This window comes from Neodiprion lecontei, chromosome 1, assembly GCF_021901455.1.
Source record: "Neodiprion lecontei isolate iyNeoLeco1 chromosome 1, iyNeoLeco1.1, whole genome shotgun sequence".
Classification (NCBI taxonomy): Eukaryota; Metazoa; Arthropoda; class Insecta; order Hymenoptera; family Diprionidae; genus Neodiprion; species Neodiprion lecontei.
The window spans coordinates 1,715,522-1,741,192 of NC_060260.1; the positions used below are offsets into that span (position 1 = coordinate 1,715,522).

Consider the following 25,671-nt stretch of genomic DNA (forward strand, 5'->3'; position numbering starts at 1 on the left):
GGTGGAAGCATAAACTTAAGCCTAGGGGTGAAAGGAGAAGGTGAATATTTTAGGGTGTACGTTGGATTGCCGTCGACCCGTTCGCCAGGCGCAACGTGAAACGCGTTTAGAAAAACCGACGAGCGCCAAGAGAGGTCGCCCAGGCGAAATAGCTCCGAGAAAGATAATCGAATGATGAATTCTTGCACGTTTCGAAATCCCCGTGGATTTATCGAAGAGAAAACCCGCGTCGAAGAAATTCGCAAAAGTGGAGGCCATGCGACTATTTTAAGATCTCGAAACTGGTTGCGCGTCTCACTGGATTAATCGAACGTTCGGAATAAAATAATTCAATTTCAATAAATTCATAAATTCTCTACTCTGAAGTGGACAATAATTTACATCGTGTAAATTTTGAGGGACTGGGATCGTAAGCTTGTAGTTTGAGCGCTCTATGAATCATGGCTACACTGAACCGGTCTTGTTGAATAGATTATTATAAGTTCGGTTCGATATTCTGCACGTACACGCAGCGCCTGTGCGAAAATTATGCTATTGAAATGAAACCACATTGATTTGTACGAGTGATGATCTCTTGAAAATTTTGCTATTTTTGTTACATGTCCGATTTTCGTATCAGGTAGTAAAACTACGTTTTGCTGCACATTAGAAATTCTGGAACCGGTGTTTTTGTAGTAAATGTATTTTTTTAACTTTCAGGATCATACAATTACATCTGTATGCAAAACACCAGACGGATTTGAAAAGAATCAAATTTCTAAGACCAGTTCAACGATTCGCCTCATAATTCGCAAAATAATTAATCCACATGGTGGGTTTATAATTTTTGAATCCATAGTTGCCCGAACGTGATTTTGAACTCCTTTAACACCTGTTTTGACTCCGTCATTTTTCACTGTAATTTTTCCAAGTACTTCGCAGGGACATCTCCACTTCGATAAAACTACAAGCATATTGAATTGCGTAAAAATTGGTACCTTGACCGTTTTCTTCCGACGGATGTCACGTGGGTCCTTTTCAATGCGGGGCGTGTAATTTTATTATCAACCGTCCTGAGTAGCTAGCTGTACCACTTACCAACTCAGCGCGCGTAGTCTGAACACGAATACCGTGCAAGGTATTTAAATCAGGATCTCAGATTCAAGTCTAGAATTTGCGAAGTTTTGGTCGGATCTAATATTCAGCGGAAGTAAAATTTTGGCGTTGACGAGACGTTAAAGCTAGAAGTTACCTATCATTGCAGCTGTCGATTCGTCGTTTAGAAAAAACATGTCTGTAATTAACATTACGTTCTCAATTCCAACGAAAATAATTACGAGTACATCGCAGAAATATCGGGTATTTGCTATATCATAATTGCGATATTATTATACATCGTATTTGCACAACTGTATGTATAGAAGTACAGTGTAAATATGACTAATTTGCAAAACATCCATTCAAATATCTTTGTTGTTGATCGAATAAGTGAAAAAGGCATTAATTGCCAGTAACAATCGTGTGCAGTTGATCATACTTGCAATGTAACAACTGTTTCGTTCGTTGGGTTACGTTGTGGCCATAGTTGTTGAGATATAATATTTAGCAGAGTACCGAAACACTAAACTCAGTGCAGCGTGTAATAGCTGCAATCTTTCTCAGACTTGCGATAGGTTTTGCGTTGTAAATTTTTACGTGACGTTCCTCCGAGTCTTAGAATTGCGCAAATAATTATCTCGCGCAATTTGTTATTCTGTTAGAAAACTTAGAACGTAATTGGTGTATATATGTTAGCCGCACGTTTGTGTATAGGTATAGGTATACATACATATATATATATATATATATATATATATATATATATATATATATATATATATATATATACAGATAAAGGCTTGTATAACACAGTCTATCGCTAAATAAAATGCGTATTAAATTTCGGGGTCTGAAGCGTTAAATTATGATTATTGTTTTCGTTAGCTTTATTCATCGCCATGCCTGCTTACGCAGACGCGTGCGGCGGTTACACGTGAAAATTATCAAAAGTTATTGACATCTTTTTTTTCAGCCTATGAGAATATCGTTGATTTTTAACCACCGCCAGCTAGAAACCATATCGATTTTTGCCGGTTTGCCCAGCTAAGCCGACATTTATTAGTTGTATGCGTATTTTAGTCAAATTAGTACATCTGACCTCATGCTTATTTTCGATTTAATGATGCCTGAAGGTCAACACGCGTGTGGTACGACCTTGTCGCATCCTGTTAAGAAAGGCGCTGCTGCCATGGAGGCGGTCGTATAACTATCATCAAACCATTACAAACGATCGTTTCGTTTCGATCGGTCATTCGGTACCTATAGACACCTCTCACCGCCGCCATGTTGTCCCGCGGTAGTTTTCCAATCTCGAATGCACCACGCCGACTTCGAAACGTCATCCGATTTTCGAATGAGTTTATATAAAATGCCCGCGTTGGTATACTCTCTCCAGAAATGCGGATGTACTTTCGTTACGTAATCACGTTGCATGACGACGAGGGCGATTAGCTTGATGGTACACCAGCTCGTAACCGCGATATCCAAGATGTCCGAAAGCTACACTGAAGTGCTTTCATAAATATTCGCGCGTATTGTACCAATACGGTTGTAGTAGATTACATTGCGATTATTATAACCGGTCCCCCCTTGCTGCTGTACCGCTATTCTGAAGGTCGGACGTTGAACATCACTTGGTTATATTATAATATGAATCGACGTCAGAAGACAGAAATTGGACTTTGGAACGCTGAATTAAATTATTCCAAACGAATCGTGGAGACAAAGAAAAAAAAAATACAGAGAGAGAGAGAGAGAGGGATATAAAAAACGGGGAAAAAATAGGACCCGTTTATTTTTCTCTACATGTACTTGTTTGCCAACGGTCGTTTCGATACAATGAACCGTGGAGGTATAAGATACAGGTGCACAGTACGTTTTAGCTTGATTAAAATAGAAAATTGCCAAAACGATTGAGACTTGAAATATATTACAAAATTTTCAAGCTCCCGCTCGCATGCGTGGAGAAATAACGGTATTTTTTAACCGATACTGCGCCATCATGACACGTAGGCATATTTTTGCATGCAATGTGTGTCACCAATTTCGTTGTAGCTCGTTTGATCGGTGATAGCATTGATCACAAACTTGGCGGCTGTTAGACCAATGTAATTTCATTGACGAAATTCTTGCCGCAGCTTATTTCTTTTAACAGCGATTCACTGAGATTGTTGCCGTGTTTATCCGAACCGGTTACTCTGTACGGATTAAACGCCGATTACGGATCGCCGTCACTCCACATCGATAAATTAACTCCTGCGCAGTCGAAACTATAATTCAAATAGCCACGCTTCCATTAGGTTTCGTGGGTCGAATAAATTGGGCATTGAGCAAGGGATTTAGAGCGCCAACAACTGGCCATCGACTTTCCTACAATGACTTTCGGTGATAAGGCATATAATGAATAGTTTTCAAAGGTTGACGCATGGAACGAGCCATAGAAACGAGACCTAAAGAAATACACGAGAATCATTCTATTTGCGTCTGTGCACAAACGACGTCGATCAAGGGAAACAAAATTTTCATCGTTACAACATTATAACGTGTTTTAATTAAAGAGTATGTTTGAAGAGCACCCGTTCAAATATTCCCCCACAGCCATACTCCAAATGTATATAAAGCTTGATAATTAAAAATTAATAGTACCTGCAACACGTGAGTCTGTTACCAAATAAGTCTTTATCATCAATAATGTGTAATTAGGCGCAAAGTACGTTACGCACGAAAATATCTCTTATATAAGGAAATCCATGCTCATCGAATTACAGCTGCGGTCGTCGCACACTACAAGCTTTACGTTATACCATATTTATATTCTGAAAAATTTTTACTATCGGAGGATAATTGATCGTGAGTGTTTGTTTAATATTGAATATATATTTATAGAAAAAGCGGGGAAGTGTAAAAGAATTAAGTAAGACATGGTTGAGGAAAACTTGCAAAATCATAAATTTTTATCTCACGATATCCTTAAATTACAATTCATACCCACAAGACATTCAGGTTTGGAAGAAACATTATCGTTACTCATCGCATTGTTTATGCTGATTCAACTTGAGAAGACGAACAGTAATTTTTCACCGTTTTGTTTTTTTTTCCACGTATTATTGATATACGGTTGGTAAACAACTTACCGATCAATGCAAACCTGTAGCTATATGCATAGACGCGCGGTGGGGTCTGGTAACCACCTTTCCCTCACAGATTACGCATGTTAATAATGATTTAACGCAAATCGCGCGGCTGTATATACACGATACCTGCAGCGCGTTGCACTTACACCTATAAACGAAGCAGCGCACACGAGGCCACGATCCTTCGGTGTATTTTATTAATTCCGATAAGACAAACGCAAGGAACGTGCGTTCGTCGACGGTTGTCAACCTGGTTTCTAGCTGGCGAAAAAATTAGCAAAATATCAAACGGGGCAATTCCTATGCTCACATAGGAACAGGTTGAAGCTGCAATCGCTTGGCGACAGGTCGGCAGAACCGGCGATCGGTTTCGCCGTACCTTTAGAGAGTCTTTCCTTTCCCCACTTTCGCTTCGCGACGAAGAAGAACAATATTGAGCATACGCAAGGCATGTGTTCGGGTTCGCCTTGCATCAGTTCGGTTAAGGCGCCACCGCATTGTGTACAATCCTCGAGTTTGCAACGAAGGTGGCTTTTTCCTTCAACTCTTTTACCTTCTCGTTTCCTGCGACCTTTGTGCGTATACGTTGTATAGTTGGCTCATTTCTTCCCCGCACTTGATAAAACGATCATGACTGCAGTGGCAGTAATACCAGCGACGTTCGAGCGGCGCTTTCAGCACAAACCGGCTATCGCTCGGACATAGAGAGACGGGAATCGGCGGAATAAATCGCGAGATTTATAGACCAGTTAATACGCGAATTCGACGAAGTCAGTGAAATTTTCGCTCTTTATTCCCACGGTATGAGTAGCGGGATAAAAAACCGGATCCACTTAATTGCCGGGGGGCGGTGATTTTTAATCAATTCCTCCTGTTTCTTTTCTTTCTTTCTCGCGCGCGTGTGTGTATGTGTTCTTCTTTTCTTTTTTTATTTATTTATTTATTTCTTTTCTCAAGTTCCGTTTGTCTCTTAATCGCTACTTATTGTGAAAAAGAATTAAAAAAAAAAAAATAAAATCACGAGAGATTTAGCAAAAAACATACGAGTACAGCCGCGCGGCTAGCCGAGAACCGGCTAGTTGACAACCCTGACATTAATTGGGCCTGAGGCTGAAGTTATTTCGCACACCTGAACATACACATTTTCTAAAGTTAGGAGAGTATCGCGATACCCACACGGCTATTAGTCCGCAGCAGTCAGAAGCGTTGAACCAATACGCAAAATCGAAACGGGTGAAATTTGTATGCCCCATCGGGTCCGCGTCGTATATCTGCAGCTTGAATGAGAACGCGTCACATGACAAGGCTCGATGAGTTATTGGATATAGAGGCGGCGAGAAGAAGCAGAAGAGGAAAAAGAGGAACGGCTGGAGGATCGGCGCCTGCCCGAACAATTGCACACACTGGTACTCCAGCTAAAAGGAAATATCACTTCGCAGTTTACTGGCAAGACGAGATATACTCACCGCATATCACACCGCCAGAACTGGACGCGTAAATGGAGAATGCTAATGGTAAGTTCAACACTCAATCCGTCATTTAAGTCGTCCTAACATCTTCGAACACGAACGATAACGCGAGTTCAAATCCGTCGACAATTGTTTCATGATTTATTCTACGTACGGTTTGCAACTTTTTTCACTTCCTGATACTCGCAGCGAGCTTCTCGAGCAGGCCTTTCGGTAAAAGTTGACAGATCCGAATGGTACTCGATGAAAAGTGCATTTCGTAGAAAACATTCGATTTCCCTTACATTTCGCGGTTCGATCGGTCGTTTACCGATATACATTTTCTTTGTCTTTTTCACCCACGATTTGCGTTCACACACTCTAACCGCATGGCGGAACCGCAGACGAGTTCAACTGGGCGGTGCATTGTCCGATACTGAGGAATTAATTTCGAATATTTCGAATGACCAGATTGCGGTTAATCGCGAATTATCCGTAAGACGTGACGAAACCAGACACGTTCGTAAATTCTGTTATTTTTCAGAGCCCCAGCGGACGAGACGCGTGGAGTTGGAGGAGGCTTTGGCGCTCACAGGTGAGTTGTGCCATAACTCAGCAATCACTTTGGTCACGTATGTATAATGTATATACTTACGCCGTGTACAAAGACCAGCGTAATGTCACGGGGCCAGTTGTACACGCTCAGGCACACCCGGTGTATTATACATTGCGTTATACATGCATACATATGTATTCAAGGATTTGGGAAGTTCAATGCCGGCCTCGTTATCGTCTGCGCGATATGCCTTACCGCCTCGATCGTCGAAACAATGAGCACGGGGTTCATCTTGGCGGCTGCTCAATGCGACCTGCACATGACCTCGAGCCAGAAAGGAATCCTGACGGGTTCCACTTTCACAGGTAATTGGAAACGAAGGCGTAACACGTACGCACACGTCGAACGACCAAATTGATTCTTTCACCTTTGCGCGATATTCGCACGCGAAACGGTGGCGCTATCATTCCACCTGACTTGATGAGCTCGAGGCGCCAAATTCCGTTCTACAGCCACACGTGCGAACAGTTAGTAACATACGATGCTTGGAATATCTGAATCTCGATTCGTTTCTTTCAATTTTCGTTCGAATCACGGCGAGACACTTTTCCTCCTCTCACTCGGTTCCGAGTTCAAAGAGTTCTGAATCTTCGCCGAGGAAACTCGAGTTCCAATTCATCCGAACCGAAAGTTTGTTCCACACCGATAATCAGATGCAGAAACAAGGATGTTACAATTTTTCATAAAATGTCCGGTATTGACTCGTGGAGAAATGATAATTTCTGACCATGCTTGTCAGCTTTTGACGGTTGGTCGGTAAGAAACAACACGGGTTAAAAGTTGTAAATAAAAATTTCAGGTATGGTAGCTAGTGCCCACACCTGGGGTGTGATCGCTGACACGACAGGACGACGAAAAGTCTTGTTAGTATCTCTTTTCGGGGCGTGGGCATTCAGCTTCGCGTCGGCTTTCGCTTACAACTTTTGGCTCCTGGCATTCCTTCGACTGATGGTGGGTTTGCTGTGAGTAAAGTTTATTTATACTCTATTAGCTATCTTTGTTCTAGTTCGTGCCACACATGCGACGATGCCACAGTTATTAAACAATTATTTCTGACGCTCGCCTTTCAGGATATCCGGCTCTTCGGCTGCCGTATATTCTTACCTTGGAGAATTCTCTAGCGTCAAGTTCAGGTCCAAGTCAATCGCTTGGGCCTGCACAGCGTTTCCCTTCTCGATGTTGTTGATGCCAGGTAAAGTATACTGATTTAACGGAGACGCGGCGAAATGTCACAAGCCTCATAAATGTCCAAGGAAAAACAGACAGACCTTTACAATTTGTGTCTCACTCTCTGTTTTTGCGGATCACCGAAGGAGTCGGATGGGCGGTTCTGCCACTGGACTTTGAGCTCGACATTTTGGGGCTATCATTCAGGTCATGGCGGCTGTTCGTCTTGATCCTTGGCCTACCAGGTTTGATATCATTTTTGGGCCTCCTAAGTTTTCCAGAGAGTCCAAAGTTCCTGGTGCTGATAGGTCGGCATAGAGATGCCGTAGACATCCTCCAGGATGTTTATCGTTCCAACGAAGGTTCAAAAACGGGCTCGAAGTATCCGGTGAGTGACAGTGTCACCCTTTGACGAGAGGTTACGACTTCCTTGTCCAAAGGTCGAATTATAAACCCTCGAAAATCTCACAGGTTTCCGAAATCATCGTTCCAGCGTCGATGAACATGGACCAAGACGTGATGGCCGAAAAATCGGGCGCTGTATTGAGGATCCTCAGAACAATGTGGGACCAAACGATACCCCTTTTCTTGCACCCCCACGGTTTCATCACCCTGCTCGTTTGCGCGATGCAGTTCGAGATATTCTTCAGGTACCAGCAATTCGCGACGCGATAATTTCCTACCGTTTCATTTTCACGAGCGTCCCGAAATTCGTCAACTCGTTCACTTTTGGATTACAGCTTCAACGGCATGTACCTTTGGATGCCGGAGATCCTGAACCAGGTGGCGCTTTACAACGACGAGAACCCGGGATTGTCAGCAACGATTTGCGACGCCTACGCCGTCAAGACACCGGAAGTCGCGGTAAATGTGACGGCGCATCATCACAACGGAAACGAGTGTCATCGTCACCTGGACACCAGCGTTTTCATCAACACGATGACCATCGCAGGCGTCAGTCTCGTGGTCTACTCCTCGGTCGGTTGCCTCGTCAGCGTAATGAGAAAAAAGACGATAATAAGTAAGCCGAGAAATCAAGTTATACTTTCTACGATGACTCTTCTTCAGCTCTTTAAGGTGGTGCCCTGATTGACTTCTACGTTGACGTATGTACCTCGAAATATCGAAGTCCATGTACATGAAATGCGAAAAAGAGCTCAACAGCCCCATTCTATACGCAATTATCGACAAAAACACTCAAATGCATTTTCGTGTGACACAGAGATAAAGGAATGGCATGAATTTTACGAATTTACTTTCGCGATTTCGTAGAATCCGTGTCACTTCCTTATTGCAGCGTCAATCGAAAATGTGTCGGAGTGTTTTTCTTCAGGATTGCGTTTAGAATGGTTTTGTTAAGCTTTTTCCGCGTTTGAGATACGTAAACTTCGACATTTGGAGATATGTAAGTTCATCGTCGAAATCGACCAGAGCACCCCCTTAACGAAACCTTCTTTCCCCGCTTTCAGTACTGTGCCAAACCATGAGCGGACTTGCTGGGATTGGTCTTCTCTTCGTCAACTTGACACCCCTTATTTCAACGATGATAATCATCTACCACGTTATATCCGGTGTCTGCCTGAGTCTACTGACTTCAATCGTGGTCGACTTGTACCCAACGAATTTAAGGTTAGGCATGATAGAGCGACGGTGATCGTTCGTGAATCACTTCAGGAATTCTATACACATGTTGTGTATCTCTTGCAGAACCATGGCGGTGTGCATCACCCTGGTATTGGGTAGAACGGGGGTCATCGCGGCTGGAAACTTGATCGCTCTTCTCATTGAGATTGACTGCTCGTTGACGATGAGCGTGATGGCCTGTGTTCCTCTCAGTGAGTATCTTTTCCTTGGTGTAATATTTAGGACCCGCTTTTACCCCATGAAACGACGATACATTAACGAAGGAATACACTATTATTTTACAGCATGCGCTATTTTATGCTGCTTCGTGCCGAGGGAAGCCAGCGTCGTGACGACGAACGATTAACCCCGACGCTATTTGCTAATATTATATAATGGGGAACTGATGATCAATTAACGTAAAAGTGACGTTGAATGAAATTGAGGTGGTCATGGAAGGACATATACACGCAGTTTTAATTATATGAACAATAAAAACTTTCAATTTGCTTCTATTTTACTACGTAATCCCGTCGGCCTCGTATAGAGATAACGCAAATCATTAGGTAATCAAAGGTGTCTATTAAAGTTACTAGTATATAATTTAATATATGATATATAGCATTACGTAGCGAAATATTGACGTGTCTGTATTATATGTAGCGATTTTCTGTGTATCGCAGTGTGAACTGTCTGGTTCGCTAGCTGTTTCTGGAAATATTATGCAAAATTATCAATTTCCGAGTTTTCTGATTATCTTGTTTTCGAGCATGTACCAATTAAATTAGAATGTAATCTCAAGGTTGCCGTGACTCTTTATTCCAGGGAATTTGATCTTGAACCTTGTATATAACTTGTAAGACTACCAGCTGCTACGCTATGAAGAAATTTGCAAAGCAAACTGAATTCATTCTTTTCTCAACGGATTTATATATCTTTTCCTCTACTCGTTAAAATGGGGAATTTTTGTACCGGTAATCTAAATTTTAGTAACCGTAATTATTTAACGTATTGTTAAAGACGCCATATTCAATCGAGTACACTGTAATTACAACACGAACTGTACCTTTCAGTACACGTGATACTTTACTTTAGTATTTAGCTGTAACCTATTATTTACGTTGAGATATTAATAAAAACAAAATATTCGTCATACTTTATTATCAACGTGTTAAGATAAGCTAGAAGTTTGTGCTTGTTCTGGATGAGACGACTTGCCTTCTGCCGGGATTATTTTGTTCGAAATACTTCGAATACCACATGTGATTAGAAGTCTGAATATAATATAATATTGTAATTCATCTGGCGCAGGGTACATAAAGACTTCAATTAATATCGTATTTCAACGGCAACAACTGTTACAAGTGGTTTCTGTCGATTAAACAGATAAATGTTATTTTCACCAGCAGAATACACGGTTAGACACAGCGAAGAACCGTATAAGGCAATATTTAGCCGTAGGTATGTATAGTTGAATCGAATTAAAAAATTTTATCAGTGTCCAGAATGCTACGAATTTTCATTTCTTCAAGCAGAAAATCGTATAGTAACTTTACGTAGGTATTCGATCAGATTATAAGAAAGGATTTCGGAAAATTTAAAAAGACGTCAAGCATGAGCACGATATCCTTTAACTACTGAAATATAAGTATCAGTACCTTTAACTGATCACGAATATACAGCCTATATCGGTAGTCTTCTAATTAGTGACAGGTTTTCCCGTGGCAACGGATAAATTCGAATAGAAATCTCGCGGAAATTGCTAGGAGGATAAGAACACCTGAGGGCTAGAATAATGATTATCCGGAGAAGCAAAAGATATTACCAAGTTCCAGTGACGCTTCAGCTCGAATTGCTTTACGCGTTCCTAGAAATTCTTGTAACTCCGTGACGCGAAACATTAAGAGCTGGGGAACTTTGCCTATACACCGAGGAAAAATGTCAGCATTATCGGTAACGCATCCTTAAAGGTACAAAAGACGACGGTACGCTTGTCCGGCTTGCTCACTCGGTCAGTCAAGTCGACAAAGCTGCAGTGTTTTATAATTTGCAAATTAGCGCTTCTGCACATCATCTGACAGAGTTTTTATCTCGCGATTCAAGCCGGTTTGTGCGTGCATGAATGACGTACCCTCTTCCAATTTTACACAGGTAAGTCTTGATTGCATTATTGTTTTACTCAGTTTTACAGAGGACAGACTTGACGACTTGTTCAAGTTAGGAGAGCCACTATACTTCATTCGCATCTGAATCCAAATAGTGGTCCCACTCGCGGGCTAATAACTTCTAAAAATAGGTAGGTCCCTAACTTACTGCTTAATCATTGTTTCGGAAAACTCACTCCTCAAAGTTCGCCTATCCATTTCCAAACGTGACAAGAATCAATGAATTTCTCATCGTGATCGGGAAATTCGGAATGATCCGTTATCAGATTATTAACAAATTGCGTCACTAACTTCTCATGTTTTATGAAATTTATTTAGACCCTACGAGCAAGTGATAAAAACTTTCATACCGTGCTACGTCTGTATCCTTATTTCAATTCTCCGTTCGTTATAAAGTGCGAATAGAAATTCGGAACAGTATTTGAAAAGTTTTTCCCTTCAACTTGAGAATGACGTTTATTATTTTGTAATTGTTTGGAGAATTATATAGTGTCATTGAATTGCATCGTCGCTTTATCGCTTATGCTAGTAACAGTTGCTTGTGCAAAAATCAGTTAAACGTGCAAGAGGGATTCGAAGTGCAGTGTACGCAGTGATTGTGACACCGTGCAAAGATGAACTGACGATTTGGTTTTCCCGGTGTAACGATAGCCTTTTTACGATAGAATACCAGATTCGCCGATGAACTGACGACACGGTTAATTTAATTATTTTAACAGTGAACAAAGTGATCACTGTATCGCAAAATTCGTAATTTTTCTCACTACGTAAAGAAGGCTCGATTTTTCAAAGAAAATGCAGGAAAAATTCATCCGACGAGTTGCAGTCAATACATAAAGTTTTGCAATTGGGTGAGCAGATGTCTTGTGCAGCGAAATCTTTTTTTGTTCGGTAGTAGTAATAAGTTTCATGTGACCAAAGATGCTTAATATCATAAAGTGATTCCTGGTGAGATGGTCACGAGTAAGACGTGAGCCAAAGTGTAGTCCAATACAGCGGAGTACATAAAAAAAACTACGTCGCGGGCCATTTCTTGCCTATGGCCATCTTACTCGGAATTAACCTATGTAACGTTTTTCTATGAGAACCTGTATTCGAATTCGCGATAACAAACAGAAGAAACACACGTTTAACCAGTTGAATTAAACTTCTTTTTCCTTCACGGTTGCTTTTTCAGGGCCACACAATCTTCGGAATGATTAATAAAAAGTTATTAGGTACGTTATCGAGAGCCAATCAATTTCAGATACGTTATAATCATACGTACTCGTATAGTTTGAATTTCATAAGATAACACATTTTTTCGCCAATTAGAACATTTCCACAAATATTGCTACGGTTGTAATCACTTCTCGCTTCATCTCAACAAAATCTGCTTTAACAATGTTAACAACACTGAGAATCAATCGTTCTTCTATACCGTCCTACCTCATTTTTATCATCATCACACCATATGCTGATGGAGCTAGCGAATAGGAAACGAATCGGAGTTTTCTACAGAAACTATTAAGAATAAAATAAATCAAAATGGTTTATACCCGATCTCCGGCGTCGCTAAATTTTATGCGTATGCAGCAATTCACAAAAAATTTATCACACGAAGTGAAAATAAGTGTACGCAAACAGTTCCGCGAATGTGAATGAATATTCATTAAAAATCCGACGAGGAAAACGGTTTGAAAAAATCCGTGTAGGAGCTCGACTATGCAGTTTATTCCAACTGCTCATCATGCAGTTACTTGCGCGATTTAATTCCTCGAATTCGACGTGTGCTCTCAGCATATTTGTCTCTTTCAATCAGTTCCTAATAATCGGTTGAGCATGACTTGAATAAGCAATCGAGTTTCCTGTGACAATTTGAGGGAAAAATTACCGTGAAACGTTTTGTTGCGCATAAATTTACTTTTTGGGTATTACGCGGTCGGGCAGCGAACAGATGCTCGATTTCGTGTCGAACTGTGTTCGTCTGGAGGTAAAATATACGAGGAGACTATGCAGAGAATATATTGACACAGAGTGACTGGTTAAGTATGCATGTATGCATCGAAGCAACAAACATTGTTATAATCCTTTGGCAAATGAAAGTTAAGCAAGTCTAACACCCGCTAGGTATACATAAATTGCAGTAGCAAAGACACAGATCTCTTTATGTCAAAGCGATTAAAAACGGCCACGCGCTCGACGAACTATCTGTGTTGTTGCTGGACAATGAGGAGGAACAATCAATCAAAAGCGAAAACAATCACTGCTTTTCCTCGCTTCGCTTGCCGTTCAGTCGCATATAGTTTGAGAATCCGTATGCCTTTTACACAATTTAATGACCAAGACACGCGTTAAATTACCGCGGGCAAGCAAGCGTTATGGGCTGGGTTGTCTGATGACCAAACCACTCCGTAAATATAACGCTTAGTTCAGATTAATTTTCCCGGATATGAATTATTGGAATTTTGACACCGTTTTTCCTCTTAATTGCACTGGCTTTCATATAAAAATGGTCACTTACCTTTTGTTGTTAACTGTTGATTCGGGCTCTGTGGAGCAGCTCTGCGTGCTCGGCGAGGACTGGATACGGCGTTAATTGACTGGTTGTTTAGTTTTTATTAGCTTGTAAACTGTGTTACTTTACTTGTGGGGTTTCAAAAGAAAATATAAATAATTGTGCTGGATGGATTAATTGAATGGATACGTTAAAGGTAATTGATTGGTTTCCTCGTATAAGTTTTAAAACACAACTATTCGTTTATTTAATTTATGTTTATGAAGGTGATTAAAATGGTTTTAGTTATAAACAGTGGGAGAAAAAAAAAGTTTATATTTAAGTAACAGAACACGGAATTAACTTAGCGCTTGATGTATCGATTTCGTAAAAGACCTTATACGGATATTTAACAGACTTTTCGACTTGATATGTTTGGATTACACAGGTCAACACGAATTTTGACTTTGATAAGAGGGTATGAAATTTCGATAGATTTATCGATAGTTGGATGAAAAAAATATACATATATGGAGTTTGTATATACGAGTCTGTTTGGGTAAGGATTGTCCCGAAGAATTATCTAAACAGTAAGGTTATTGTTAGCTTAGGGTGTTCATTTCCCGAAGTAGTAAAAAGTAATAAAGAGAGCCGTATGCATGCGATGCATACGGAGACTCAAAAAAAAAAAAAAAATAGAATATATAAATGTATTCAATGATAAATTGAAAGGTAATCAAAAATAAAACTGATGGGTAGGGGCAGAGGGCATCGATGTGACACAAGTCTTCGTAGAAGACGTCGATCTTGCACTGATTTATTCTCGATACGCATCAGCTTGCGACGTGGTTTTACTGTGTAATATAATTAGAGATAAGTTTTCTTGTTAGGCTAGGCGTAGATCGAACGTACATTGACACTGATGATACCACTTGCTTACTGATTACCAATCTTCCACTCTTCGGCCTTTTGTGAGACCTGCAAATTCTGTTCTCACAAAGCCCAGGAGTTTGGCGACGGCCATTAAGCTAAAAACAATCAATACATCGATTAATAGAATCGAAAAAAATAATCTATAAAAAATAAAAAAAAAAATTCGATTATTTCGTATTTTTTTGAAACGCTACATTTGAAAGCAAAATTTCGTAAATTTCAGTACGTAGTCTTAACGGCCGAAAAGTTTCTTGATAATTTATAGTTTCATTCAGAATATTTTTTAATATCAGGTGAAAATATTCACTTATCTTTCACTTGTTATATCAAATAGGTACTTAGTCAGTAAGACAATGATAATAATTGATACTCTAATCACATAAATTGATATTGCATTACGTCGTTCATGGAAGTAAAAAACAAAAATCAATTGCGAGGAAAAATAATCGAGCCGGTCGATTAATTGCGTTTGAAAAATAACCGATCGTACTTGATTAATCGGCAAAAGATAATCGATTTAATGGAAAATTAGTATTTTTGGTCATTCTTACCAGGAAAGTTTACATACCGCATGTGAAGTTGACGGCGGCACAGCCATCCACGTTTCGTTCAAGCATCTTTTCTTATTCGTGATGATGCACGTGTCGGACTCGTCCGACAACGTTTCTCGGTACTATAGGTATTAATATGGATATAATTGCACACGTAATTGAATAGTACTACTCGACGCATTACGCTCAAGGACTCTGATATATGAGAAGTGCAAGTGCATCGCAAATCTCTTGCGCATTTTCCTATTTCAGCTGTTCAGCAGTAACCGGATTTTCTGGTCCATTCATCGTCACGACATTGCATACGGACATAAACACAACAAAATATAGTTATCTGCAAGATGAACGGTTCGTTCGGGAAATGTTTTCCTTGTCATGTATCTTTTCAAGATTTAATTTATAACGAAGATCTGACACTAGACTCATTCGTAACATTTACAACTTGCTGACGTCGATTTTCAGAACTTTACGTACTCTCACGTTACGGGGATGATCCTAATAAATCTTTTTAAACATATGCGTATCTTCACTTGCTTGAAAAATAGCGACTTCTGTTTTTACTTGTACATGAAGCTAATCAACGTAATAAACGGCAAAAACAATAAGTTATGAAAGACTGTTGAATGTACAATCCACAGATAACGTACAATGAGAAAATTACTTGTCTTATTACGATTGGAAGTGTCGATGCTACGACGAGGTCAGAATGTGGTGAACGCAGAGTGTGGTGTGATGTTAAAATAGTAGCCAAAGGTACGTTTCAAAGGGTGTTGCCTGTCCAGATTAATCTTTACAGCAGCTTTCCTTTCAGTCCAATGATGTAGCGAATCATGGGATTGGTATAGCTTTCGTGGTTCTCGGAACAATTTATAAAAATAAAGCAACAGGCTAGAAGATGAGCTGGATAACGTAGTATTGTTTAACATAACGAACACCGAAAATAAACGGCGAACAAAAAATTTAACATAGTGATATACTTACGTTCAACTATTCAAAGGAATTTAATTGAAAATGAGTAGACCCATTTGATCCAATGGGCAAGAAGATTACACAACTCTGCGTAAAAATTTTTCGTCCGTTTCCTAAAATTTATTTTATGATTTTTCTTTTCATTATGCTCCAAAATAAAGGAAAAGTACCCATGTTCCATATAAAGTTTGCTTTTGTAGTAGTTTTGATAATAATACATTCTTTTCAGTTATCGTAGAAATATTAAATATTTCTGGTACATTTAAAAATACCGCCAAAAAAAAAGGTTGGAACAGTTTTAAAGCAGTAGTCTCTGGATTTTTAGGGAATAGCAAAGATGAAAATTACCAAGTTCTAGTTGAAAATATGTCAAAAAACTTTATAACCATGGGTTGCGGAATGTCTCTAAAAGTACATATGCTGCATGCTCGTTTAGATAAATTTGAAAACAACACGGAGGCGTGCTCAGAAGAACAAGGAGAACGTTTTCATCAAGATATTATGAACTTCGAACAACGTTATCAGGGCCAATGCAACGAAAACATGATGGGTGACTACATTTGGGGTTTAGTGAAAAAAAGTACTTACGAACATGAAAGAAAAAGTAATAGGGTTCACTTTCAAACTTTTTCCTACTATTTTTTAATTTGATATGATAGTAAAAGTTGATAAAAATTACATATAAATATATTTGTTTCGAGTTATGAATAAATAAAAATTTTAACCATGGATTTTCTAAAATACTCTTCAACCGTTCTCCTGGACAGAAAAGCAAACGTTTTCCGGGCATATATATTTTTTTCATCCAACTATCGATAAATCTATCGAAATTTCATACCCTCTTATCAAAGTCAAAATTCGTGCTGAACTGTGTTATACAAGACGATACGCCGCTAGCTGGCTGTACGGTTAGATGAAGAGTGCGGAAGAAGGAGGGAGTCCGTCTTTGCTTTTATTATCTCGCAGTCAGTCAGATGGACGAAGTGGTTCAAACACTTATTTCAAATTTGGTGCTGTTGACACATGTGGCAATTGACGTTTTGCCGAACGTTACTATTCTGGCACACACTTGAGTAAACGATGTATCAGGTCATTGTACATAAATGTAACGATAATAATTTTAAACGTAAAAATTTAGTGTTTATTAATATATGTAACGTTAATATGCAATGATAATATTCTCAATATGTTTAGTCTATTCGTTCCAGCCAAAACGTCCCTTTCTTTGCTCTCGTCTATTCACGAGAGCATCCTCTTAAGATTTTGTTTATATTCCCATCTTCCAATACGAATACCCTTGAGTACAGTCTATACGCCAAGTCTACCTCTTTCGCAAAATAACTGTAATAATACAGTAAAGATGCTGATTAGGTATTTGTGTATTCAGGGTGGACCAATAGCCACAAACTCAATCCATACAATTCTTCTCTTTGCTTGTAACGTGTAAAGGTTTGTACACAATACGTCAGTATTTCTCTCCGAATCTTCATTAATCACGCTAAATTAAATCGGTTTGCGGAAGCGTTAAATTTGGACCACCTGTCATTTTCTTCATGAAGACAGCTGTTTAACAAGCCGAAGACTTTCGGTATGACAGTCAGTCACTTATCTTTTGGCATCTGGTAACTACTGAATGTACTCGTAAATCGGGAGATCAAGAGAAATTGGTAATTGTTTCCATTTTTTTTAAGTTACCAGATTCTGGTGAATATATAGAACAAAAGCGACAAAATTGATTAGTAACAAGTTTCCCGTATTTTGTTCGAAAAATCGCAAACAAGCCCTTAATTATCAAATATAAAATAGTATATCGACGAAGAGTATGTCTAAGAAATACGTGTGACTGCTACTGTTCGCGAATAGCATTTAGAAACAAACTAAGCTTACAATCATAAACTATCGAACGTTATAAAACACATACCTTCGTGGATTTTGATAGTATTACATTTTTTAATAATCAACAAAGCAAAAGACAAGTAAAACCATTTTTATCACAGCGGCGATGAGGGCCATTAAGGAAAAGAAGATGCAATTTTTATCGCCACGCTACCGTTCGAGTACTCATAAAACAAACACGCAATGGCATATTCGCACGTATATTTTTTTCTAATTTCAGATAAACAACAATGTCTCAGCCTAAGCAAGAGCACGATTTGGAACCAGCGCGAGAGATGTTTACTATGACGATTCTAAACGACGCATTGCCTTCCGATATTGCCAATGGTAAGTTTTAATTCATCGACGTACCGATACTCATCCATATGCGGATTAACCCTTTGAGGGGTATGCGTAAAAAAAAACCAATCATCAAAGTCAAAGTGGTCCGAGGGGTATTTGGGATCGTTGATTACGAATGTGAGGTTAGATTTGTTAAATTCGAAACGGCGTGAAAAATTTTTAAAATACAACCGACTTATGCCAAATTTGATATGCGGGGGTTTTTGGAGTCGCTGATTACGAATTTGACATGAGATATGCAACATTCAAGATGGTGGAAAAAAAATGGAATATGGCATTTATTCCCGCTCTCAGTGTGACTCAGAACTAACGACGTGGACGTGGGAAAAAACAAGTTCCTTCTTTGTTTTTCTTTTTTTTTTTGGTTTTTTATGATTTCTCATTTTACCACTCAAATGGAAAAAACACAATTAAATATTTCTTTTTGGAAAAAACCGGCGTGCCAAAAAATTTGTAAAAAATATATATGATAGTACTAACCACAGAAAGGTTTATGAAAATTTTCAGAGCTCTAGCTCTTTCCGTTTACCAATGGCCGATTTTATCCGGAAGAAATTGATTTTTTTAATTGACTGTTGATAAGAATCAAAAAAAATAAATGAAAAATAAGTCAGTTGGTCTCATTTTTCATAATGGTTGCATTATTTAAGAACCTAAAAGTTTGAAAATGCCTTAGTAGAGGTTAAAGCCACCAACCATCGAAGAAAAAAGGAAAAAAAAAAAAAAACGAAAATAAAATAGGTGGAAAGTATAATTCTCGCTGCCCCTCGAAGGGTTAACAAAGAGTTAAGCAACAGTCGCTCGTGAGGAACCCAATCGAATGATAAAAAATAATCTATTATTCTCCCGTCAGCAAACAAGGAATCGAAGCAACCATCAGACTTCGAGGCAGCAATCGAGGCTACTGGTATGGATACAAGTTTTTGCCTTTATTCAAGGGCATTAGATGGACAGGCAATTTGTCAATGACAGTTTATCCGTTATTTTTCTCAGAATATGGACTCTACAACTACCTACTTCTCGTAGCCATATTCCCTGCAGGATGGGCAAACGTTTTTGACACAACTACAATATCGTATATTCTACCATCGGCAGAGTGCGATCTTCACTTATCGTTAAACGAAAAAGGGGCACTCAACGCCATTATTTACTCAGGTGGGATGACGATATGTATGGCTGAATAAATGGTTGACTGATAGAACTGAAAAATGTTTGACACCTGCGTAATCTTTTCATCAGGAATGATCACCTCCGCTTTTCTGTGGGGATTTTTAGCCGACACGAAGGGACGACGGTCTCTGCTTATATTCGGATATCTAGCAGATTCTATCTGTAATATTCTGAGCAGCATGTCACAGAATTTTTTGACAATGCTGATCTTTAAATTCTTCAGCGGATTCGTGTGAGTATAATCAAGGATATTAAAAATTGGACCATGAGATATTTTACTTTTGCGAGCATTGACCGAATATCTGATTTTCCCTTTGAATTTCCATCTAATGCAGAATAAGCGGTCCTCTTGCAATCAGTACGACCTACCTGGCGGAGTTTCACAGCACGAAATACAGATCGGCGACATTGTTCTGGACAGCGCTCTTTTCGGCAATGGGAAACGTCGCAATACCAGGTGAGTTTCCGCCGATGACATCGTCCCAAAAAGCCTGTAAAACCAAGGCTGATAGAGAAATTTGATTCAGCTCTGGCGTGGGCGATAATTCCCCAATCCTGGACGTTGACGTTCTTCGATGGTGCTTTCGTCTTCAACTCCTGGCGCATATTCATTTTCGTGTGCAGTATGCCGGCATTCATGGCGTTCGCGGCGCTGCTCTATTTTCCGGAGAGTCCCAAGTACCTAATGACTCAGGGTCGGAACGACGAGGCGATGGCGGTCTTCCAAAGGATGTACGCGATGAACACTGGAAATCCACCGGAACTATTTCCCGTAATGTCGATCTTACTTCACCGCTAGCTAGCGTTAGTCCGTTCTTACCTAACTTTGGTCTCCAATTCAAAGATAAAATCCCTCTCCTTGGAAGGCCAGAAGAAGAAGATCGAACCCTCGGCCGGTCGCACTACCGTGTCCGTCTGGCAAAATGTTCGCGGCGGGTTCGGACAGATCAGACCGCTTTTCGTGAAGCCCTATCTGGGCCAGTTCCTCCTTATCCTAGCACTTCAGTTTGGGAGCATCTTGAGGTAAGTCAACGGCGTTCACGTCGACTGAACACGTTAAGCTGAGCTTAATTATTACATCAAGGTGTTCCACAATTGTACAGTTTGAACACCGTGAGATTGTGGATGCCGCAACTTTTGACCTTGATGGAAACGTACGATTACGAAAGTCACGATTCTGCTACTTTGTGCGACATGATCAGTGTGCCTAGTGTTTCAAACGCCACCTCATACGACGGCTTCAACTCTACGACAACGATTGACGACTGCCTCGTGGTAAGTCTGACGATAGATATCAGCTGAAGAATCGATGATACAATTAGACAAATTTTCCAGCCATTCGTACCCAGTAAGGTTTACATCAATTCCATGATCATCTCGGCAACTACGGTTCTAGGCTTCGTGGTTGCCGGTACTCTGGTCAATCTCATGGGAAAAAAGAATCTGTTGCGTGAGTATTATTTTCAAGGTGAAATTAAACACGAATCTTATGCGACCTTGTAATTCTTCCTTCGCAGTGTTAGCCTTCGCATTGCCAGCGGTAGGCATATTTGGATTGAATTGGTCGCCGAGTTCCAACATTACTTTAGGTATCATCGCGATCTACATTGCGTTGACAAGCCTTTCCACAACCACAATCATCACTTTCTGTGTCGATCTGATGCCAACCTCTCTCAGGTTGGTATTGACCTTTCTTCCTAACGCAACACTGACAATAAATGTCGATGCCGACTGGCCGAATCTGTATATTCTTCGAAGAGCTACTGCAGTATTTTGTTTCTTTTCCAGGACAATGGCCGTGGGTCTGACCATGTCGATTGGACGGAGTGGCGCGATGATCGGGAACGTTGTTTTTCCAATTCTCTTGGTGACAGGTTGCTTCGCGCCCTTCATTTTTGTTGGCGGATTCCTAATCTGTAAGTATAATTGTGCGAATGAAATAAAAGATGGCAACAAAATAATCACCGTTCAAGTGTATTAAGGCTCTTTATTTACAATCATACGGTTCTTTGTTTCAGTCTGCTTTGTGTTGACGATATTCGTACCGAAACCACCGGCCAAGCTTCTGTGAGGACTCGAAAGATTTATCTGATCCTATTTAGATTAATTTACCAGTGAATAGTTTTAAGTTTCGTCAGTAGTTAATCGGCTGTGTGAGTGTGTGTGTGTGTGTGTGTGTGTGTGTGTGTGTGTGTGTCTGTGTAATTTCAATTGAGGTTTCGTTCACGCTTCGTCTGTGAGTGCGTTTTATCAAGAAAGACTCGAGTGATTTTCCGTCCTGTGGACAGGTTTTTGTGTACGTAAGTTACGTAAGCATGTGTTATCACGACTGTACGTCAATGACGTAAAGAAATCTTTCTGGATATCCAGTGAAACTAAAGTTGCACGTTTTTTTTTTTTTGCAAAATTCCCATAGTCGTCATCGCAGGCTATCGTTATACACTTGGAATATATGTATAATGTCAGTAACTATTAGTGATATTGAAAATATTACTACAAATCACCGAGGTGTAATAAAACAAAGTTATTTTTCAATATGAATTTTCACCTTCATTTTTCAGGATACCTCTAACTGATATCTCATAAAAATAAATTTCTAAAAGTGTAATTGGCACTTGAACATTACCTCTTCACTTCGTAGTTCCTTACTAATGCAGAATCAAATTATCACGATTTCACTATTGAACGTATAAATTTTAACTGCTCGTGTACTGTAACCAACATCAACATACTTGTCAGCGGCAACTTATTCGAGTATATGTTTGAAAATATCTACGCGGTGACTGAAATGAGACTGTATAAGCAAATAAAATGAGTAGCATAAACTGTGTCTCTTGTAAAATTAGTGCTGCTATCATGACCTCGCATATATCAAATATAATGGTATATCTGGTACAATTTTTGCCAACCGTGTTGTGCGTCGAATATTTGCCACCTTATCTCGCGCAGTTCAACTGGGACAAGATGACTGAGAAGAACGAAGGTACCAAACGGTGCCAGTCTGAAAAAGTTCAGGAGGTGTTTACGATATCATTTCACACTGAGGAATCCCAGCCTGCCTCGGTAATCGGTGAGCTTAATTAATGTAGTCATTACCGTTGGACATAGATATCGTCTAGTAAATAACCAAATCCTAACGAAACGATCGTATCCGTTTTTCTCTCCTGTTGTCTTGCGTCTCTTCTTTCTAGTAATGAACGAAAAATCTGCTGAAACCGAATCACCTCTCCTTTTGAATTTGCGTTTTCAGTATCCGATGAATCGGGGTCACCGCGTGACTTTGAAGAGGCCATTGAAGCTACCGGTTCGTATTCACGATAAGAATCTCGTAACTTATTCTGTCGGGCTTATCACGCACGTTGATTTAGGCTATGGACTCTATAATGTTCTACTACTGTTGGCGGCTCTACCTGGAGCCTGGGCAAATTTGTTTGACACAACGGCAATTTCCTACGTTCTTCCGACAGCCGAGTGTGATCTGGAGATGACGTTATTCCAGAAGGGGCTGCTTAATGCTGCCATTTATGCTGGTAATTTGCAGCAGTAATCGGCATGTGATAAAAAATGGGTATTCGAAATGAAGAGTTGTAAATTCAAAGTTTTCTTTAGTCGTCTCGGTATAAAGACGGGTTAATAATTCGTTATTGTAAAAATCGTAATTCTTCAGGCATGTTCACCGCGGCATTTCCATGGGGAGTTTTAGCCGATACGAAAGGTCGAAAGACTCTACTTATGATTGGCTACTTCGCCGATTGCATTTGCAATGTTCTGAGCAGCATGTCACAGAGCTTTTACGTTATTCTGGCTTTTAAGTTCTTCAGCGGATGTATGTGAGTAGAATAAGAAATTCTTCCGTTTTCACATATGTTTTTTTAAGCGTGAATCAACAGAAACGGTTTAATATTTATATTTTTTAACTTGTCGCTGTTCAGCATGAGCGGACCCTTCGCGGTGAATATGACATACCTGGCGGAATTCCACGGCGTCAAGTATAGGTCAAAGATGTTGCTATGGGCTCGTCTCTTTCCTTCTTTAGGGAGCATAGTGCTTCCAGGTGAATGTTAATATCATTGTAGACGTTGCGCTTTTGGCGTCCCAACCAAACGAGAAGAATGAATATGTTTTTTCAGATATCGATGAATTCTTTCTTAGGATTAGCATGGATGATACTGCCTCAGTCTTGGTCATTCTCGCTGTTTGACGGAGTATTTGTGTACAATTCTTGGCGCATCTTTATTTTGATCTGCAGTCTGCCAGCGTTCCTGGGATTCCTGGCATTGATCTTTTTCCCAGAAAGTCCGAGGTTCCTAATGTCCCAGGGACGAAATGACGAGGCGATGAAGGTTTTCAAAAAAATGTACTCCATGAATACCGGAAAACCTCCGGAAACGTTTCCGGTAATATAGATAATTTTGTAGTCAAGGGCCTGCCATTGTCGATACTTATCTAACTTTTGGCAACCATCCAATTTTTATCCCCACAGGTAAAAGAACTTTATCTAGAGGTTCAGAAGAAACAAGTGGAACGCACTTCAAGTAAAAGTAGCGTGTCTGTTTGGGAAAAGACTCGAAGCGGTTGGAGTCAAATCAAACCCCTCTTCCACAAGCCGTATCTCAGCCAGTTTGTCCTGATGACGACCATCCAATTCGGAGGCCTGCTGGGGTAAGTAATTAACGCTACGGTCACAATACTTGTGCGCAATATTTACTTGTCATTTTCGATGCAGCATGAATACATTGCGCCTTTGGATGCCTCAGCTGTTCACATTGATGGAAAATTTCAATTACGAAAATCGCGATGCCAGCTTGGGTCCCGCTACTTTGTGCGAAATGCTAACCTCACCCGAGCCTTTGAATACCACGGATTCTGACGAGTGGAACTCTACGATGGTAAATGCCTGCGTTGCGGTAAGTTAACCAAAGCAACTTATAATCCATCGAACTTTTACTTTTACTTTTACTTTTACGCCGCATTCTTGACTGTGTTTTTTAAATGAAAATTGTCAGGTACCAATTCACAGTAGAGTTTACATAAACTCTATAATTATAGCAGTCACCACCGTGTTAGGTTGCACACTTGCCGGAAGCTTGGTTAATCTAGTTGGGAAGAAGAATCTGCTACGTGAGTTCAGAAACTGACATGTCAGCCCAATTAATTCAAACTCAATGAAATTTTGCCGGACACATCATATATTTTTCATTCTAGTGCTGGTTTACGTAGCTCCAGCAGCTTGCAGCTTTTCTTTAAACTGGTCGCCAAATTCCAATGTCACGTTAGCAATTTTCTCGATCTACCTGATGTTCACTAGCATCGCCGTCACTTCTATCATTAGTTTTACGGTTGATTTGATGCCTACGTCTCTCAGGTTTGTTTAAATATGGTTTAAAAGTAGATTGTTGAGTGGGATTGCAGTAATCAGCTCTTCTTGTGAGAACTAAAACCTGCAATTTCAACTAAACTCTGATAAACAAGTTTATGCACATTTTACGTTCGGTTAAATCCACTTTCAGAGCAACTGCTGTGAGTTTGACAATGTCCATTGGTCGCATCGGTTCTATGATCGGAAATCTCCTGTTTCCACTACTTCTGAGTACAGGCTGCATGGTCCCATTCATATTCGTCGGAGGATTTCTACTCGGTGAGTACAACCTTTGGGAACATACCCGAGTTGACAATCCATTGTATCGAATCTTGATGCTAAATTCCACGGTGTTCCGTGTGTTCACAGTTTGCTTCGTACTCTCTATATTCATCCCAAAACCACCTGAAAAGTTAATGTGAAATCTGAAATAGGATTTTCGCTTCACAAACACAAGAGTGCTTCATCTGATTTCTATTTCATCATTCATGCGAACGACACTGTCGTTCTCACCGGACAGTAGTGTTAAATTTAAGTAAGTATAGCGTATAAGTGTATTATTAACTAGTGATACATTTGCAATTCATTATACAGAAGCGGGCGACCAGCACGCCTGGTAGTCATAGACACTAAAGATAGAATTACACCTTAAGACGACTTGTATTACGTATTTATAAAAACCATAAACACTTGAGAAGCTGGGAGTAAAATTATTTATCCTGACTGCCGATGGAGTGGATCGTAG

The 25,671-nt window shown here is 39.9% G+C and overlaps 2 protein-coding genes across 2 annotated transcripts; both read left to right on the plus strand.

Moving 5' to 3' along the window:
- Nucleotides 1-4,721: 4,721 nt before the first annotated feature.
- On the plus strand, nucleotides 4,722-9,866 carry LOC107227375 (synaptic vesicle glycoprotein 2A). Its single transcript, XM_015668497.2, has 11 exons — nucleotides 4,722-5,725; nucleotides 6,204-6,254; nucleotides 6,419-6,580; nucleotides 7,075-7,237; nucleotides 7,346-7,467; nucleotides 7,589-7,830; nucleotides 7,914-8,092; nucleotides 8,183-8,463; nucleotides 8,912-9,071; nucleotides 9,150-9,277; nucleotides 9,371-9,866. Exons 1-11 carry the CDS (start codon nucleotides 5,710-5,712, stop codon nucleotides 9,430-9,432), a joined length of 1,566 nt encoding a protein of 521 aa, XP_015523983.1. The 5' UTR covers nucleotides 4,722-5,709; the 3' UTR covers nucleotides 9,433-9,866.
- A 1,180-nt stretch (nucleotides 9,867-11,046) lies between these two features.
- LOC107227373 lies at nucleotides 11,047-25,620 on the plus strand. Its single transcript, XM_015668496.2, has 26 exons — nucleotides 11,047-11,216; nucleotides 18,276-18,382; nucleotides 19,251-19,304; nucleotides 19,391-19,552; nucleotides 19,637-19,799; nucleotides 19,903-20,024; nucleotides 20,095-20,339; nucleotides 20,412-20,590; nucleotides 20,671-20,842; nucleotides 20,903-21,017; nucleotides 21,085-21,244; nucleotides 21,356-21,483; nucleotides 21,586-21,634; nucleotides 21,856-21,863; nucleotides 22,371-22,637; nucleotides 22,818-22,871; nucleotides 22,936-23,097; nucleotides 23,235-23,397; nucleotides 23,500-23,621; nucleotides 23,720-23,964; nucleotides 24,051-24,229; nucleotides 24,294-24,474; nucleotides 24,574-24,688; nucleotides 24,773-24,932; nucleotides 25,078-25,205; nucleotides 25,296-25,620. The coding sequence occupies exons 2-26, from the start codon at nucleotides 18,286-18,288 to the stop codon at nucleotides 25,346-25,348; spliced, it is 3,483 nt and encodes a 1,160-aa protein (XP_015523982.2). The 5' UTR covers nucleotides 11,047-11,216; nucleotides 18,276-18,285; the 3' UTR covers nucleotides 25,349-25,620.
- Nucleotides 25,621-25,671: the final 51 nt, after the last annotated feature.